The sequence below is a fragment of the Osmerus eperlanus genome, chromosome 28, assembly GCF_963692335.1.
Source record: "Osmerus eperlanus chromosome 28, fOsmEpe2.1, whole genome shotgun sequence".
NCBI classification, from domain to species: Eukaryota; Metazoa; Chordata; class Actinopteri; order Osmeriformes; family Osmeridae; genus Osmerus; species Osmerus eperlanus.
In genome coordinates, this window is record NC_085045.1 from 6,143,722 (window position 1) to 6,162,928 (window position 19,207).

Consider the following 19,207-nt stretch of genomic DNA (forward strand, 5'->3'; position numbering starts at 1 on the left):
GAGTCGGGTTATTAATCAGAAAGTTGCAGATTCGATTCCCAATCATGCAAAATTACGTCGTGTCCTTGGGCAACTTCACCCTACTTGCCTCGGGGAGAACGTCCCTGTACTTACCTTAAATCGCTCTGGATAAGAGCGTCTGCCAAATTTAAATGCTGTTTTATGCAATCTGGCCACCTGAGAAGAGCAATTTATTTTGATATAGCCTACAGTCGTTTGGCTACTTTTAGGCTAATAGGCCGACTACATAAAATCCGTTACTACGCGACTGTAGCAGGCAAAATTGAGGAAGAGAGACAACGTAAGCTAGTGTGCAGCGGCCAGCACACATATTTATGGGTAATAGAAAACACGCGTACATTTATTGAGCACAGAATAGATTTTTTGAGTACAGTAATGTGTGTGAGGACATGGACAACAGTGCCCCTTTGGAATCTTAAAATGTTGAAAACTTGGGAGGATTTTGTCAACGAAAATCTTTAACATAAGAATGACGGTGAGCACTTCCAAAATATGTACTACTGTAGCTACTACTACAGTACATAAGAAATTATGCATGTAGATAGCTACACAGGTTTTAATCGGCTTCTGAAATTTTAGTGTACTGAGCATGTTAATTAAATGACACCATAATGGCTGGCCAGATCTGTAGACCGTAACCAAACCAAACCAATGTAGGATGTAACACACTAAGAACGCAAGGATACAAGAATAGACTAGGTAAATTGACCAATTCGTAATATACAATAATGCATTTGTATCCATTTTGCACCTGTATGGTGTTCAAGCCTGCACACTTCAGATGCAGCATCAGTGTTTGTTTTAGTCTGTCTTAGGAGGCAATGGACTCATACTTGCACACTCACACACAGATGTATGTAAACAGTTTAATCGTTTTGTTTGTTTCACAGGGTCTGCGGCAGGGTGAATTCCCAGGCTTTCAAGGAGTGGAGTGGAGTCTAGTGGAGTGGATTAACTTTGAAATAGAAACATCTCAGTGCGCCAGGAGGCACAGATCTGTCTGCCTTGAGGAGTGAACTGAGGAGACATAGTCAATCTTAGGCACACAGACCAGCCATGAAGATGGAAATTTGAAAGTTTGAGGCCCTGGGAAAGCAATGAAGGTCTTGAGACAGTAAAACCTGAAAAAAAGGAAGCCAACTTTTGAACAGCTTACTACTTGGCCAGGAAAATCAGGCCCTTTTCTGATCACGAGCCATCATTTGTTTTACATTTATTCATTTAGCAGAATTTTACAAATAAAATCCTTCTAAACGTTTGGCATTGTGTTTCTTTGGGGTCAAATCGACCCTGAACATACAGTAACACACGTTACTATCCTTGATAATAAATATAGTTTGCCTTTCCAAATAACAAAAACTTGTACTTAAATAATATAAAGCTATCAAAACTTAACAAAAATCGGACAAAAGAATGAAGGAATAGCTGCAGCTGTTAAAGTAAGCTCACAATTTCTTCAAATTGGCAGAGTGCTAGGTTGTTGGTTTGCCGGTTGTTTTCGTAGAGTTAATGCTGTCTAGACTGCACTTGTGCAGAACTTCACAAAAGCCTCTGTAGATGATAAGACAACACTGAGACTAATGCACAAGAGTTTATTAGAATGTGTGGAGAGTCCTGAATGTCTGTGTGATCTTGGGCTTGCACATGATACAACGGACCAAGCACCCTGTCACGGAAGCTTCGGAAACTTCACCAATTTGTAAACAAGATGAGACGTGAAGAAATGTGTGTAGGGCAATTTAACAGTTTCAGTTCTAGGAAAATCTCTCTAAGAACATGTGATTGAGAACTGGTCATACAGGTTGTTCCAAATGCAGTTACAAAAGTTAACTGACAAAATAACCTACCTTTAAAATACCAACAATACAACTATATAAAACAGGTTCCTGTGAAACCATTTCCCTTAAACCTTATTTACCCGGCACTGAGTATCTGAGCATCTTTCCCCTCAGTACGCCTACTAAACACTGTGTACAAACAGTGTACACATTAAAAATATACCCCCCCTGCTGGTCACCAAACAAATGGCCTATACCAACAGTTGACCAAGTCCTTGGTCAAATCAATACTTATATATCTTACCTCTATGGCAATAAGTGTTATTTAATGATATATGTATTCAAGAAGTATTTAATGAGATGTTATTAGACACCAACATGGCCAAAGATCACATGGTTAGAGGCATGCATCTACACAAGTGTGCAGTATTTTCATACTGTTGGGTAGGTTACATATCGTTTCAATTGTCTTCATTATACAAAATTGGAGACCAAGTCTTATATAGATAAGGGATCAAGTCTGCCTGTCTGTGGTGGTATATCAATACCACCCTTACAAATATGGAATTGTGTCAGTGGTCCACACAGAGAAGCAAGGTTTACGTATGCTAGTGCACATCTAGTGAACATGTACATGCACACGTATGCTTGCATCTGTTTATCAGCGGCTGGGTAAGGCATAGCTCCTAAGTCTACACCATCCATTTTTCTGTCCTGGCATCCACTGACTTGACCAGGCCCTTTCCCATGACTCGGAAGTCCTCCAACATGGCCTCGACGTTGGGTACGCTATGGGCCTCGTCCCCGCTCACCTCCACGTGGCGAGCGGCTATCTGGGAAGTCTGGGAGAGGTGTTTATATTGGAGGGTTGGCAAAGAGAGAAAGACAAAGAACGGAAGGAAGGAGAAAGTTCAAGACAAATGTAATAAGAATCAAATCATAGAATTCCAAAGCTGATGTCATAAATGTCTCAAGTCTATCATCTATACTACCTTGAATGGCTGGGGGCTGAAGGCTTTTGGTTTCCACAGGACCGCGATCACAGTGCCGCCATAGGGGTCACAGAAGAACAGAGCCAAGTCCCCAAATGCGTCCTAGGAGAGATTCAGGAGTATGAATGGTGGCCGTCAGGTCCTTAAAATGACCATTACTCCTTTGTATTCCTCCTAGACCAGGAATACTGGTGCCTGATACATGTTTTGGCCATGTAATATTCTAATTAGCATATGTGCTCGATAGATAAGTGATTACAAGTACAATTATATATTAAAGCAATTGGTTACAACTTACAAGCATATTTATGCGAAAAATAAGTACAATTTCCCTTAAGTAATTGCATATTTCTCCTTTCTCATATCGTTTTGCCTAATGTTGGTGTGTTCTTTAAATTCCAATAAAGATTACATTTATTAGAACTGTGTGGTACTGTAAAATTTGATAAAACAGGGCTGCCACGTGAAGGTTCAGTACCGCTAATACCTTTTATTTTTTTGTGTTTTATTTTTAATATATATATTTTTTTATAGTGCATTTTTTGTTTCCTCATTTTCTGGTTTATTATACTTTTTTGCACTGTGACCTTCACTAGATTTACTATTAGTCGTCATACTCTTCCTCCCATAGAGGTTGATTATAGTGATTCTCACAATTCCCAACTTGACATGGTCAACAAGCAGGCAAGCTTCCGCCAACACTGCTGCCTTGGTCCCATGGTCCTCTATGACATTCCTTGCTTGATGTGGGAGCAGAAACACATTTGCACAGGACTGGATGGTTGATTCACCATTCTCAAGTTTCAGGACTGCAGTCTGTTTTCCAACACAAAAAATGCGGGAAGTTGTATCACATCCTGTGACGTCGTTTACATCTCTAGTTCACCTTAAAGATAAAACCTTACTCACAACATCATGTATTCCATAAGTATGTAATCATGTCAGTGCAATTTAGACAAGCCCAATGGATTCATAGATGAGGTGGGGTTAGACACCAAGATTACTTGGCTCGGTCAAATAATGAAGGAGTCAGGATATTTTAAAGGCTTCCTGCCCATCTTGGACGCCATCTTGAAAATTACACCTTTCTAGTGGTCAAACTTTGGTGAACTTTTAGTATGTTATTAAGGACACAATACTACAAAAAACAGCTGAGAAACATTTCGTTGGAATTTTTTTAGGGTTAGGTGTTTGTTTTTTCCATATATGCAGTCGCCTATACTGCAAGAGACACATCTAGATGATAAAGAGCATCTAGCAGCTAAGGCATAATTGGATTGGTCAGATTTTCTTTTCCTCTTTCGCAACTTGCAGCAGAGGGTTTTGCGGCCATTATCATTAATAATAATACTCCATTCAAACAGATAAAAAGTGATAAAGACCATCTTGGCAGATATGTTTACATTAATGGATCTCATTACCATAGGCATTTTTCCCACTCATCTTATCTCTACAAGTTCTACATTTTCTGACCAACATGCATAATTTGAGGACTTTTACTGCTTGATGGACCCTCTAATGGATAAATGGCCTTTTAGAAATATATTTCAGACCAGGCAGATCAGGGCATTAGCTGCCACCTAGATGTTTGGCAAGCTTTAAACTCTACAAAGAGGGATTTCACTTTTTACACTGCACCGCATCAATGCCACACTAGAATGTACTACTTTGTTGTTAAGGTACTCCTGCGTGGCATCCTGTAAGGTGGGTAATATCCTGGTTTCGGACCGTGCTGCACTATTTTTAAATATTACCTAGCAGTAGTGAGCGCATTTGTGTCTTGCTGAGTGTACATCGTGACTGTCATCTTACCTGTAAGTAATCAGACTTTGTTTAATTTATTGTGTTTAGCTAAAACGTAGACTCATGGGCAGAGCTTAAGGGGATAGCCGCTAAATAGGTCAATAAGTAGCTAAGTAGCTAACTAGCGATCGAGTTTCTGGGTACTTGCCGCCAAGCGAAACCGGGCTTTGTTGACATTATTTGGGTCGTTGATAGTAGTTGGTTAAATAGCTCCTGGCATCTGTACTCAAGCCAGAGCGCATCTGTGTCTTGCTGAGTGTACATCGTGACTGTCATCTTACCTGTAATTAATCTGACTTGGTTTCATTTATTGTGTTTAGCTAAAACTTAGTCTCACGGGCAGAGCTTAAGGGGATAGCAGCTAAATAGGTTAATGAGTAGCTAACTAGCGATCGAGTTTCTGCGTACTTGCCGCCATGCGAGACCGGGCTTTGTTGACATTATTTGGGTCGTTGATAGTAGTTGGTTAACCCTCGTGCTGCCTTCGGGTCACATGACCCAAAGGTTCATAATGAACCATCGTTGTGTTTACCCAATTTTACCCAATACAAAAACAAATTAAAATAATTTTCTTTTAACCTTTGCAATGTGGGGGGTCTGAGACAGCCTAGCTGTTAAAAGAAAATGCTTCACTTTGTCTTTGTATGCAGTAAATCTGTCGCAATACGACGGTGGGTCACAATGACTGATGGGTCAGAATGACCCGAAGATAACACAAGGGTTAAATAGCTCCTGGCATCTGTACTCAAGCCAGAGCGCATTTGTGTCTTGCTGAGTGTACATTGTGACTGTCATCTTACCTGTAAGTAATCAGACTTTGTTTCATTTATTGTGTTTAGCTAGGATCGAGGCCTGCCTCACAGACATCTCCACCTGGATGACCAAGCACCACCTCCAACTGAACCTCGCCAAAACAGAACTTATCATCCCGGCCAAACCCTCCATCTCCCACGATCTCTCAATCACCCTGGGATTTGCGACGGTGACCCCTTCATCCTCTGCCAGGAACCTCAGGGTTACCATGGATGACGAGCTCTCCCTCACAGCCCACATTGCTGCAGTCTCCCGGTCGTGTAGATTGACCCTCTACAACATCCGGAAGATCAGGAGATACCTGTCTGAGCATTCCACCCAGCTGCTAGTCCAAGCACTTGTCCTCTCAAAGTTGGACTACTGCAACTCGCTGCTCGCCGGTCTCCCAGCATGCGCAACCCGCCCTCTCCAGAGGATTCAGAACAGAGCAGCCCGCCTGGTCTTCAATCTACCCAGACGCTCCCATGTTACCCCGCTCCTCATCTCACTCCACTGGCTTCCCATCACGGCCCGTATCAGATTCAAGACCCTGGTACTGACCTTCCGTGCGGTGAACGGGACTGCACCCGACTACATCAAGTCTCTCCTCCAGCCTTACACCCCCACCCGCCACCTACGGTCTTCTTCTGACAACCGTCTGGTGGTCCCACCGCTCAAGAACGCCCGGTCCCAGCACAAGCTCTTCTCCTGTCTGGCCCCCCAATGGTAGAATCAACTCCCCACCTCCAACAGAGACACTGACTGTCTCCCCACCTTCAAGAAAAGGCTCAAGACGCACTTGTTCCGGTAGTACAACAGTACTTAGGAATGATTTGCTGGACCTGATGTTAGTTTCCTCCAGGATCACAATGACTCTTATTGAGAGACTTGTTGCTCTTGTTGGTTAGATGTAACTGATTTAAAATTCTTGTACTCGCTGTGAAATATATTATTGTTGCTTGCTTTTCTACAGGTACACTCTTGAGGTTCATGTTGTTTAATTGTAACTTGTTTAACTACATGCTCTTATGGTTCTTCCCTTTGGCACTTATTTGTTTTTTCACAATGTATGCTTCATGTTTTGGCTGCCCGCAATGTTTGGGGCTATCTCGTTGTTATGATCAGTGACCTATGCACTTTTGTAAAGCTCTCTCTTGGAAGTCGCTTTGGATAAAAGCGTCTGCTAAATGAATAAATGTAATGTAGCAGTACAAGAAGCACCACGACAAATTAAGAGGTGGCATTTTAATGCCATCTACCATCTCTTTTTTTTTTTCTTCCTTTCCATAAATTCTACAGCAACAACTAACCCATCCCTCGCATGGGAAACCTGCAAAGCATATATTAGAGGGCTCATAATATCATACTCATATAAACAAAGCAGAGGCGAGGGTGCAAGACAGAAAATCCTTGAACAAGATTTACATTTAGTCATTTAGCAGACGCTCTTATCCAGAGCGACTTACAGTAAGTACAGGAACATTCCCCCGAGGCAAGTAGGGTAAAATGCCTTGCCCACGGACACAACGTAATTTTGCACGGCCGGGAATCGAACTGGCAACCTTCCGATTAATAGCCCGATTCCCTAACCGCTCAGCCCTCTGACACAACGGATTCCGCAATACTTGAGAGAATATTTAATATCAGGACGTCGTTATATTTGTTATTACAAAAAGCTAATATGAACCTTCTCTATTCTAAACAGAAATTGTATGGGCATGGTAGTAAACCCAGTAAATACCTGCCGCAACATGAGTCTCCAAGAGGGTCAAGCACCGGGTCAGGACGGCATAAGCTCCAAATTACACAAAGAATTCCATCATGTCCTAATAGACCCCCTCTACGACATGATGCCTGCTTCTCTTAGACAGGCAGACATCGAGCTGATCCTTAAGAAGGGGAAAGATCTAGAAGATTGTGGATCCTACAGGCCCACAGCATTGCTTAATTCTAAAATACTCACTCAGGCTAGAATGGGTCCAACCAACTGATTCATGCAGACTTATTAAAAAAGGTCCAGCAATAACATCCGAAGGCTTTTAAATTGATATTTCTCAAAAATAAATAACCTCAATACACTGATTATATCACTAGACAGGGAGAAGGCCTATGACCACATAGAGTGGCCTTATTTATTCAATGAAATTTGGGCTGGTGGGTAAATTCTTGAGATGGGTGCAGTTATATCATCAGCCTTTCGCTGCTGTTATAGCTAATAGGTTCAGATCCAAGAGTTGTCTTCTGGGCAGGAGCACCCTGCATGTCTGACACCTCTCACCACTGTGGTTTACTCTGTTGAGCCCCTGGCAGAGGCAATAAAAGGTGCAAATCTTGTGATTACTGACCCAACAAATGAAAGACATTGCCATGTCATCCATTGAATACAGTTCTGCTACTAAATCCAATTGTATTTGGAAAAGATTGGACGCCACATTGGAAATATCCTGGATATAAATCTGGATCTTGATCCCTGTACACTTATTGTAGGACTTGCTACTGTAAGGATAATAAAAACACAAAATAAAGACTGTTTGCCTACAGTTCCATACAGATATGCCTAAATGATCTATACCAAGTAGCCTGCACATACTTTGTATCTATGCAGCTGTTTATTTGACCCACTTTCTCTCTCTCTCACTCTCATCCATTTCTCATTCTTCTCTGAGGTGTAAGACAGGTGGATATTATGGTCTTTGTTCAACTTGCCTGGACTTTGTTGCTGTGTTGTGTCACTATTTTTTCAGTTTGGGATTGTACTCTTAAAGTCCTTGTAAAGCAGAACTGAAAACTAGTTTTAAGTTCATCACACCACAGAAGAATGTGTTGTTAAGTACCCATCCAAATTCCCCCCCAAAAAACTGACAAATATGTTGAATTAGGCTTTGAAATCGTGAGAAAATCAGCAGTCTTCTCTGCTTGATACTGGGGGGGCGTGTCACCTGAAATGAGCTGAAGCTCTGCCCCCTTGAATTTAGCAACAACAGCAACAACTAGCTAAATCAATTGCAGATATCAGAACCGACCTACCTGCAGTCTCTGAGTTTTATGTGTTAATGACTTTGTCTTTGCATCGTACCAGCTGAGTAACAGAATGCAGGTTATATAAACCGTCTGTGATCTGACGTAGATAGGTGGCTGTGATGTAGATAGGTTGGGTTTCGCCCCGCCTAAACAAAACCTGAGCTGAAAACGGGTGAGAAACTGTTCAATGGTCTAACTCTAATGTGCTTCCCAGCATCTTTAGACACACACACACACACACACACTCACTCTGAGCTCGGCCAGGTAGCAGCTGACGGGGTTGAAGTCGATGACCGGCATGGCCCCTCCGGGTCGGTGGGTTTTGCCTGACAGGGTTCCCCGGCTGAAGGTGGTGCTGGGCAAGTCCACTGCCTGGCTGAGCAGGGGAACCTGCTTGGGGTTCAGGTGGATCAGGACGTCATAGGCGTCCAACGGTGGGCGGATGGCCACCTACACACACGCACACATTTGGAATGACGCTCTCAAAGTGACTCATGGTTTTGGCAGCGCTTCTGTTGAGGCGTCGCGTCGGGGCGCGGTCTTCGGAAGCGCCGTTGGGTGCCGCCTACCTTGACGTCTTGCACCTGACCCGCATCCATCAGCTGGGGCTCCAGGACCTTGAGGCTCTCGGCGGCCACCATCACCACGCGCTGCAGCATCTGATCGCACAAGACACACACACACACTCATCAGACACACACACACACCGCTCTACTACACACACACACACACCTCAGCTCCCCCGTTCATGCCAACTCGAGTCCTGACGGGATTGGGATTTATTTGGAACGACAAGCTTACGTTGCCAAGTTTCTGACGCACAACATGGAACCACAGCTCCACCCTAATTGAAAGCGAATGGCATTAAACGGCTGTTGTGGCGTTGCCAAGCCTCCCAAATTCCTGGGTGTAGGCAAAAATACTTCCTTGTTAAAGTCCTCGAGGGTACAAAGAGTTTGGGATTTAGATTGATGCATCAAGTCCACCTAGATTTGGTCAGTCGCTAAAGGCAATCCTACACGCTAGGACTAGACTTAACCAGCAGTGCCAAGATACACTTTGACAGAGTGCCAAGTTGGCACTGCCAACGGTGTTTTGCTTTGGCTACAACTTCAATTAACTGCTTAAATATCCCTCTTATTTTGAATAGGACTTGCCTAATTTGGCCTTGTATGATTTGAATCGATACCTTTAGGGACTAATAAAGAACGTTCTTTTGTTTTGTTTTCTGTAGTGCTCTACCACCGTTTTGCAGAAAGAATGGAGTATTGAAGTGTTCCCACGCAGGTAAGAATGACAAAAAGTAGTACATGTTCAAGGTCATGTACGCGGCCATGGGAGAAACATGAAAAGGAGGAACGCCGGTCTCCACTTAACGAATACGCGAGGCGTCTTCCTTACGCATGGCCAACATGGCCCCGACGACGAACCGCCTTTCACCTCCGTAAAAAAAAAAAAAAAAAAAAAAAAACGAAAGGTTTGCCATTTCGTCGTTCCGTCCTCGCCGAAGATACCCACATTCTGTGGGTCACGTGGTCTTGACGTGGTTAGTGGGAGTCGGTCAGTGACAGGAGTGGCCGCTGTGGCTGCGCAGCCCTTTATAAATCCCCTTGGTCCTGACACAGGGTTCCAGTGTTGATCCAGGAGCTGAGGCAGGGAAGCAGGAAGTTTATCTGGGTCAGTAGCACCATGCTGGGCAGCGGTCGCCACCTTCCACTCCTCCTCTGGGTCACTGTGATGGTGGTCAGCGTGCTGGGACACGCTGGCGACCTCAAGTCAAGGTCTCTGACCGGTTTTGCTTTGGCGGAAGAACGACAGCTGGTAAGGATTTGTGTGATGCAATGACCGGTGTGTGTGTGTGTGTGTGTGTGTGGGAAGGTGTTTGTTGTGAATAAAGTGACGCCTTTATTTGGGCCTCATTTCACAGATCAACGACCTACAAGGGGTTTTGGAGAGATTGAAAAACAAGCGCTTTCTGCCTCACGCGAAGAAACACAGCCTGTTGCCCATGGTAAGTGAGTCACACTGGCGATCTGGGGAAAAAAATAAAGACGTCGATACATTTTGCATCATCGCAAAAACGGGTGAATTCAGACGGCTTTGTTTGTCAAGTCCATGGTAAGAGAGCCTTGGTGTCCCCAGTGTGACGCAGGAGAGCAGTGTGCGCTGAGGAAAGGAGCCCGGATCGGGAAGCTGTGTGACTGTCAACAGCCGAGAGCCTGCAGCTCCTTCATGCTGCGCTGCCTGTGACGGGACCTGCCGTGTGGTTGATTACCGTTGGCTTTTGCCACTTCAAAATGGCCTCAAAACCTGGGAATGGGCGAGGACTGGGGATGGGTGTAACACCACCACGCCTGGAACTTAATAGCGATTATCGTATCCATATGTCCTTAATGGCAGTTGCTAAATGATGTGTTATTGTGATTGTTGTGATTAAAGCCATATTTACACTGCTGTTTGCTGTGAATATGCATTCTAACCTGTACAGATGGGGCCTGCTTGGTCCAGATGGACAACTTCCTGTCTTTGGGCGTGGCTAAAAACATGACGGGCAGGGACTCCCTGGAGGCCATGAAGTCGTTCTTGATCTCAGTGTAGTCAGCCGCTACGGGGCAAAGCACAGAACGAACGGGTTAACAGCTCTACGTTCGGGTGTGTGAACGGGTTTTCGATGCACGTGTGCGTTTGTTGTGCGTGCGTGTGCCTGTGCATTTACCAGTTAGCTGGTTGTTTAGGTTTACTACAAGGGGGTTGTTCCTCCAGTCGAAGGAGGAGAGCAGATGGAGGAAACGAAGGAAGCCCACCTGAGGAGAACTGAGAGAGGGGGCGGGAGAGAAAGAAAAAGAAAGGAAAGTGCAAAAAAAAAAAAATTACAATGGAATTCCATGGGAGGGAGGGAGGGAGGTTAGAGGGAGGTAGGTTAGAGGGAGAGAGGGGAGGGAGGGAGGTTAGAGGGAGGGGCGGGAGCGTTACCCAGGAGGCGCGAAGGGGGCGGGCTGCAGGAAGAGCGACGCCACCAGCAGATCCACCGTGTCCTCTGAGATGTCATCGCTGAAGAGCTGAGCCCCCAGCCACCGCTTGGCCAGACGACACGCCGCCCCAAAACATGGGTGCTGCTGCTGGAGCCTGTCTCCCCCACACACACACACACACACACACACACACACACACACACACACACACAGACACATTATGTTTGGGAACCAGATCCGAAACAGGGAAACAAGAGGCTTCATGTTAGTTGACAGCCTAAGGGGGTTTATCCCGGCTCCATTAAGCCACAACTACAGGACCCGGTGTGGAGGGTGAAAGCCTGTAGCCCTCACCCGTGCAGGGTGCTGGTCAGGAGGGGTTTGTGGATGGTCTCCATCTCCAGGGCCTGGGCCTCCTCGTTGTCCCTGACCACCAGCAGTCCCTCCGGGCTCACACTCTCCCTCAGCACCTGGGGCTCGCGGTGGTACGCCACCTGGATACGGAACAGCAAGCCATTCTGTGGAGGACAGAAGAAAAAAAATGAAAAAACACAACAAAAAAAAAAGGAAAAACCGGAGACGAGGGCTAAACCCGTTGACGCCCGGTAAACAAGCCGGCGGCGGGGGGGGGGGGGGCGTGGTTCCTACCTTCCAGACGTCCAGGTGGGTGGGGGCGGGCCGGCAGACGTAGCGCTGCTGCGCGCTCAGCAGCTCCCCCAGCTGCACGTGGAAGGCGGCCTTGATGTGGCGGAGGGCCTGCCTGTCGTGGGGCCACTTCCCGCTGCCCTCCATGTGACAGATCACTGAGGAGAGGGGGGGGACAGTCACTAGGAGAGCCCCTGACTCCCAGCGCGCACTCTGGAAGAGGCGTAACTCTCGCTTGGACGGACAGGCGCTCACACGATCACACACACTGACTCTCTGTGTCTCTCTCTGTCTCTCTCTGTCTCTCTCTCTCTCTGTCTGTGTCTCTCTCTGTGTCTCTCTCTGTGTCTCTCTCTGTGTCTCTCTCTGTGTCTCTCTCTGTGTCTCTCTCTGTGTCTCTCTCTGTGTCTCTCTGTCTCAGTACCTTTGATCGGGGTGATGTAGGCTGGACACGGCTTGCCTTCCTGAGGCAGTAGGGATTTGGTCAGCTTGTCTTTGTCGAAGACGGAGTAGTCCAGCACCAGGGGCGTGGGGGGGAACACCTGTGTGTGGGAGGGAGGAAGGGAGGGGGTTAGACAACATCACTCCTGCAAAGATACAATGACCTGAACACCCAAATAACTGGTGGGTCATTGCAGCACGTTGTCAATGGGGTTGGGTCAGAGGATGTCAGGGTAGAGAGAGAGAGTGTGTGTGGAGGACTACCTGGGTGTAGCGGAGCGCGGGGTGTGCTCCCTGGACTGAGGTGATGGACAGAGGAAGTCCTCCCAGAGCCCAGAGTTTCCTGCTCAGGTCGTCATACACCTGGACAACCTTCAGACTCTCCTCATCCCCTGTGCTGCACACCTGGAAGTCACACACACACACGTTATCAACTTTTAATATGAAATCCAATCAGATGACGCATTGGCGCCCTCTTCTGGGGAAACCGAAAAACCCCAAACTTAGCAATACCTCGCGTCCCACTTTGATGACATCATCCAGCATCCCACCTACGTAGCGCACGCACGACTCAGGTATGTCAGCATGCCTTAGGATAGGAGGAACATGTGTGTGTGGGGGGGGGGGAAATACAGTTACCATGTTATTGTTTGGATAAAGACAGAATGCATGTCTACCAACCCCCCCCCCTCCAGGTACGTACAGCTGCAGCAGGTGTGTGATGACCTGCCGGGGGACCAGCCTCTTCTGCCAGGTGCTCTCCCCCTCCCACAGGACAGCCTCGGTGATGGCCCCGTCCTGGAAGCGACGCAGCTCGGAGCGAGGGCCCCACAGCTGCCGGAACTCCACAGCCTGCCACACACACACACACACACACACACACACAAGAAGTGTACACACACACAAGAAGTGTACACACACACAAAGTGTACACACACACAAAGTGTACACACACACAAAGTGTACACACACACACAGAGACAAGCTTGAAGTTTCGAGCCGGCACGACTACACCATCGTCCATACCAAACACATTGGCCAGATCATATTGTGCCAGGTGAACCCCAATTGAATGTATCTCTGTTTTTTAAGCTCTTGGGGCAATAAAGGTTTTTTTTCCCATTCACACAGGCAGGGGGAGGGAGAAGGGAGGTTACCTGGGGGCTGTCTGCTGAGGGGCCTCTCTCCAGCACGGAGGCGGCGTGCTCTGGGACCAGCAGCAGGCCGAAGGACAGCGGAGGCTGGGTCTTGTGTTTCGGTGCTTCGCTGTCCACCGACCACTGCCATTGAAAAGCAATCGGTTGCTACTCAATTTCAAAAATTCTCGGACAGGCCATTTTGAAACCATACATTTGTGTATTTGTCGTGTATTGTTGTAAAAATCGGCCTCCCTTCAGGCGGTTTTGTCAGTGGAATTGTGCGCGTGCTCACCTCGGGGTCTGGGGAGAGCGAGTGGGTGAGGAGGTGGATCCTTTGCCCGAGCCCTCGTTGCAGGAGGGACAGGATAAAAGGGAGCGCAGTCTGGATGTAGTTTCCGCCGTGGTCCATGAGCTCCCCGAGGAGGTTCATCTTCTTACAGCTGGACTGCAGCTTGACCAGCTCACACAGCCTGGACACCCACACAGGGTTAGGGAGGGGAGAGACACAGGGAGGCGAAACCTTTTTAAAAGCCACTGCTGAGAGTGTAGACCCTTCACAAGAATTTGTGTTTATTTTCACAAATAATATATTTAATTGTGCTTGTTCGAAGATCTCTGGCACAATGGTGCATGATGAATTATCGAAATATCTACAGCACTTTTTCACCTCAATGCGGCATAGACGACAACAACAAAGATCACTTAAATAATAATGTTACTTGTTAAACAAACAAACATTAAATGACAGAATGACAGGCGATTCTGAACACCATTCCATTTTTACTGACGCAATTAGTGGTCACTCATCCCTGAATTTGTGCCTTTTGAGCTTATATGTAACTAGCAGCCTAGTGCCCATCCCCGAACAGTACTACTGAAGCATTATGGATGAAGTTGTGTGTACGTGAGTGGATCCAAGATTCGGAAAATGTGAGAGACTGAGGGGGGGGGGGTCTTACTGGAACACGTGGTCCGCGGTTCTGATCATGGGTTTAGGGGTCATCAGCAGAGCGTGGAACCCGTCCACCGTAGGGTCGTCCCAGAACTGCAGCGAAAGCGTCGCCTCGTGCTGTACCTGACAGCCAGAGAGAGCAAAACAGACCAATCAGGAAGCCTGTTGCCACCAACCGGCCGATAGAACGGCGTCTTCGATTGGGCCGCTCACTTGTTTATAGGTGAAGGTGGTCATGTCGGCGCACATGTTGAGGTGGCCTGAGGGGTCGACGAACACGACGTGGAAGGCACTGTGGAAGTCTGATAAAGACGGCTGGGGAGGGAGAGACGCGATGAGACGGGAAGAGGAGAACAAAAGTATGCCCGTGACATTTTAAAACTTAAAAAAAAGATTTGACTCACCGCTGTTGAATCCGGGTCTTTGGCCAGGGTGATTCCATTCACTGTGAGATCGGTGGAGGCTAAGGAATGACAGGGGTCGAGGTTCAACACCGGAAACTTCGGCAAAACAGTTCAGATATACAAAAATTCGAATGATCTGTGACGTGTTCAATAGTCATGCAACAGATTGAGGAAACCAGCCCTCATTACCCAGGAAGTGCAGGCTGTTTCGAAGCAGCTGATAGGCTGTCATGGTGTTACTGATTCTGTGCGTGGAGAGAAGATAGGCCAGCAACATGGAGCCCAGGAAGCCACTGAAACACCCAGTGCCCTGGTGGCGACACAGGAGACATGGAACTGTTAGCAACCCTGAGAAACGCGTGTGCTCTCCAGCAGCCTGTACCACCACTGAACTAGCAAGACAGGTGACCAGTTAGCCTAGCCTAGCCGCCTACCTGGTCCAGCTCCCTCTGTCGGAGCCACACCCTGAGCAGGGCCTGGCCCTGGGGGAAGGCCGGGCACTGGGAGCTGACTGCAGACAGGAACTGCAGGTGGGCTCGGGGCAGCAGGTCCCCCAGCACAGAGCTGTTGTAGTGGGGGGTGGGGGGCTCGCTGGACTCTGCTGGGCGGGAACAAGGAAACTCAGCATGAGGAAACCAATCCCTGCTGCACTTTGGCATCGTTATACAGCACTTTGTTAAATAGACTTCTGGAATCTGGTTGAAGCCTTCATTGCACCATCATTGAAAAAGTCATAGCAAATGGTAGGGAGGAGTATTCTCCCAGTCGACGGTTTTCCATTATATTTACATTTAGTCATTTAGCAGACGCTCTTATCCAGAGCGACTTACAGTAAGTACAGGGACATTCCCCCGAGGCAAGTAGGGTGAAGTGCCTTACCCAAGGACACAACGTCATCTGGCAGAGCCGGGGATCGAACCAGCAACCTTCTGATTACAAGCCCGCTTCCCTAACCGCTCTGCCACCTGACTCCCCATATTTGAGGTGTTATCAACGTAATTGTCCTACAACTGCTAATAGAACAGACTGCTTGTGTATGTCCGGGATCTGACCTGACTGGGAGGCTTCCAAGCCGGTGTACCACTCCGTCCGGATGTTGTTCCTCTGGGGGTGGAAGCGGCTGGGCTTGAAGAAGCTGGGAGGGGGGCAGGCGTGGAGACGCACCGTGAAGCTGGAGTCTTTACCTGGTGAGGCGGCCATGATTGTTAACGTCTCACTGGTGTGTGCACACAAAACTCTCATACACACAATATACTGTTGCTGCTAATGACAGTGTAGGAAACAGTTATTACTGACAGACACTGCCTCAGTTGTCACTTTCCCGCCAGTACAGATGAAGAGATACGAACCTGGGGGGGTTAGCAGCAGAAGGGGGCGAAGGCGGTTGCCGTGGAGACATGAGTAGCTCATGGTCCCGATGGCTGGGGAAGAGGCCAGGTGCTGAGCCAGACCGGCCAGGTAGAGAGCCCTCTTCCTGGGGTAGCGCTGGTTCAGGGCGTCCTTAGGGTGGAGCACGTCCTGATGGAGACAAACAGCAAAAGAGTTCACCCTTAAGTAGGTATGTAATGCCTGTGAACAGACCCGTATTCCCCATAACAGTCACCAATCTACAGGTGGTCTCTGATCGTGTCCTAAGGCATGTTACTACTTACAGCAGGGATGGTGACCGCTAGGTCGATTGAGATCCGAGGTTTGGTGCAGGTGCCCAGAGGGTAGCTGCCAATCACATTGACAGAGGCGGGAGGGACCATGTGGAACTTGCCCTTGGCAGCCTTGGGCACCAGGAGAAACGGCACCTTTACCCCACCAGACAACCACGACAGGTCACTCAGCTGGGGAGAAAGAAGGAAAAGATAGAACGGAAAGATTTCGTTTACGTTAATGCCGGTGACACATTGACAGAACCTCCCCAGTTTAACAAAGTGTCTCACCGCCACACAGGGGAGACAACTTAGCCAAGAGGTCACCTTTATCCAGGGACAAGTATGAGTTCCACTTCCATCCTCCTCCTCTCTACTCCGAGGAGTGTAGTAATAGTATCACACACACACACAAAACTCACCTCCACCTCTGGAGACTCAGGAACATCGTGTAACAGCTCAGTGATCTTCTGGACAAAAGAGTCAATCTGCTGCTTCCTGCGTTCACTCAGGGCGACTTCCTTCAACAGCTCCTCCATCTGTTATCACAGACAGAACTGAGTTCATAATAATATACTCCCTGCTGATGCGGTGTGCACATGGGCCCATTGAGAAACATAGGAATGGTATGATCATTAGGTCTCATCTATGCTCTGATAAACTCATGTTCTATGGTGAACCTCACCTGCATCTTGAGAAGACTGCAATGGAACAGGCTCTCTGCCTCCTTCAACTGGTTCAGCTCCTCCGCCGTGGGAGGCCGGTAAAGGTCGCCCCGGGACATCTTCACTGGACGGACGAACCCTTCCTCACCGCCTGTTCCGGGCTTGGTCCTTTTGGCCTTCGCGGGCCCCTCATCCTGGTCTTCCTCCTCGCCATTGGAAGAATCTGACGGATCCTTCTTTATTTGCAATTCATGTGAGAAAGATGTTAGCTAGTTTGTAAGCAAAACGCGTCCGATGCTGCTTGGCTTTTAGCTGGTTAATTATATCCCCAAAACTACTCAGTTGTTCCTATCTTAACAACATTTACTGTACATAGTTAAAATAATCTGAAATCGACCTAAAAAAGAAATTACTGTGAACCTAGTCTGCAAACTTGATCTTCACAGAGCTTGCCAGCTAGCTAACTGTAAGACTTCAGAAACATGCATGGCTAACTAGCAACTTCTCTAGCTATCTTTTCAGCTAAGTATTGTGTTATCGCAGCATCCACTTTCAATATCAGACCGATTTCAAGTACCTCCTCTGTTTCCTCAGTTGTAGTAGTCCTCTTTTTGTTCATGTTTTCTTAGTACGATTATTAAATATCTGAAATTATCTGCTTACACCTTCAGTCAGTACATTCTCACATGTGCAATGGGTCAACTTAACTTGTTTCCAAAACACTTTTCTGATTGGCTACTATCCTTCTCGTAGGTCTAACACCGCCCACTTTTGTCAAGATGAGTTGCATGAGCACAAGTGACTCTCTGCCGCCCCTAGCGTGGGAGAAGTGGAAAACCAACACATTTTTACAGATGCAAAACATTTGTACAGATGCAAAACCTTTGTACAGATGCAAATACTTTCTACAGATGCAAAATATGTTTGGCCCTTACTTGATAACATACGGCACAGGCCAACCTCACAGCCATAGTTTCTTCAGAGCCAACTCATTACAACTATGAATCTTACATTGTCAGTAGTAATGCAGTGCCCGTGATGTCACACTGAAGGACTCCTTGCCCCAACCCACCATCAGTGTCAGACAGGGACAGGGTCTTGAAAGTTGTATCGTTTTTAATATTTTAAACCTTTCTGTTAATATTCCCTGTCACAACCATGATGTCAACACCCTCTTGCAAATTCTGCGGAAAGTATTTGAAATGTTTAGATTAGATTGTATTCTCCTATTGTAGGTTATAATAGCATCTAGCCTCAACAGAAAAAAAACTAAATGGCAATGTCAGTGAATGTCTTTTGTGAAAGAAACACCTAATGTGTCAACAACATCATTACATGTTAAATACATAGGCTAATAATTTGTCTAATCAGAAGGTTCTTTTTTCAATATTTTTTTTAGTCATTTAGCAGACGCCATATTCCATATTCCACCCTGTTTTGCCCCACTTCTCACGCCACGAGTATATTCGATGGGCCTGGATTGTAGGTGGCCTATATTATTTTTATTTCCTGTTATTTTATCTAACCTGATTTTAATGTAAATTCCTTGTGGAATGTATTGAATTTGCCATGTTCCTTGAGGCACAAGGGTGATACTATGTCATAATGACATCATAATAGATTTCATGACAGCACACAGTTCCACAAAGCTACATGTGCATCATTTTAAAACCAACAGATCATTGCTGCAAACTTTTTGAAGTAGCCTACATTTCTAGTCCATTTTCTTATGAACTCACTAGATAATAATTATTCAACGATAGCCTGCAAATCAATGCACTCTCCCACCTCAAAATGAGTGAGTATTACAATATTAACTGCTGTAGTATTTTTCAAATGCCTTCAAATATTGTACAACATCATCAGATGTCACCACCATCTGATTTACACACTGTCATTTCACATATTTAGTGTTTATACATTATTAGAAAACACTAAACAC

General features: G+C 46.5%; 2 protein-coding genes and 1 long non-coding RNA gene across 3 annotated transcripts; 2 read left to right on the forward strand and 1 right to left on the reverse strand.

The window, feature by feature from the left end:
* Positions 1-97: 97 nt before the first annotated feature.
* LOC134015142 (uncharacterized) lies at positions 98-1,279 on the forward strand. Its single transcript, XR_009929068.1, has 2 exons — positions 98-496; positions 912-1,279. It is a non-coding gene; the product is annotated as an uncharacterized LOC134015142 (long non-coding RNA).
* A 320-nt stretch (positions 1,280-1,599) lies between these two features.
* Positions 1,600-17,976, reverse strand: nol6 (nucleolar protein 6 (RNA-associated)). Its single transcript, XM_062454488.1, has 26 exons — positions 17,843-17,976; positions 17,286-17,501; positions 17,023-17,139; positions 16,613-16,792; positions 16,310-16,478; positions 16,013-16,144; positions 15,395-15,558; positions 15,150-15,270; positions 14,961-15,019; positions 14,770-14,871; positions 14,564-14,679; positions 13,897-14,074; positions 13,623-13,745; positions 13,169-13,317; positions 12,979-13,054; positions 12,730-12,870; positions 12,449-12,566; positions 12,028-12,182; positions 11,734-11,897; positions 11,381-11,533; positions 11,124-11,221; positions 10,888-11,012; positions 8,977-9,066; positions 8,657-8,857; positions 2,792-2,893; positions 1,600-2,641 (listed from the first exon to the last, which is right to left on the reverse strand). Exons 1-26 carry the CDS (start codon positions 17,882-17,884, stop codon positions 2,492-2,494), a joined length of 3,441 nt encoding a protein of 1,146 aa, XP_062310472.1. The 5' UTR covers positions 17,885-17,976; the 3' UTR covers positions 1,600-2,491.
* Positions 9,528-10,817, forward strand: LOC134015141 (cocaine- and amphetamine-regulated transcript protein-like). The gene is made up of 3 exons (XM_062454489.1): positions 9,528-10,228; positions 10,335-10,418; positions 10,550-10,817. The coding sequence occupies exons 1-3, from the start codon at positions 10,097-10,099 to the stop codon at positions 10,655-10,657; spliced, it is 324 nt and encodes a 107-aa protein (XP_062310473.1). The 5' UTR covers positions 9,528-10,096; the 3' UTR covers positions 10,658-10,817.
* Positions 17,977-19,207: the final 1,231 nt, after the last annotated feature.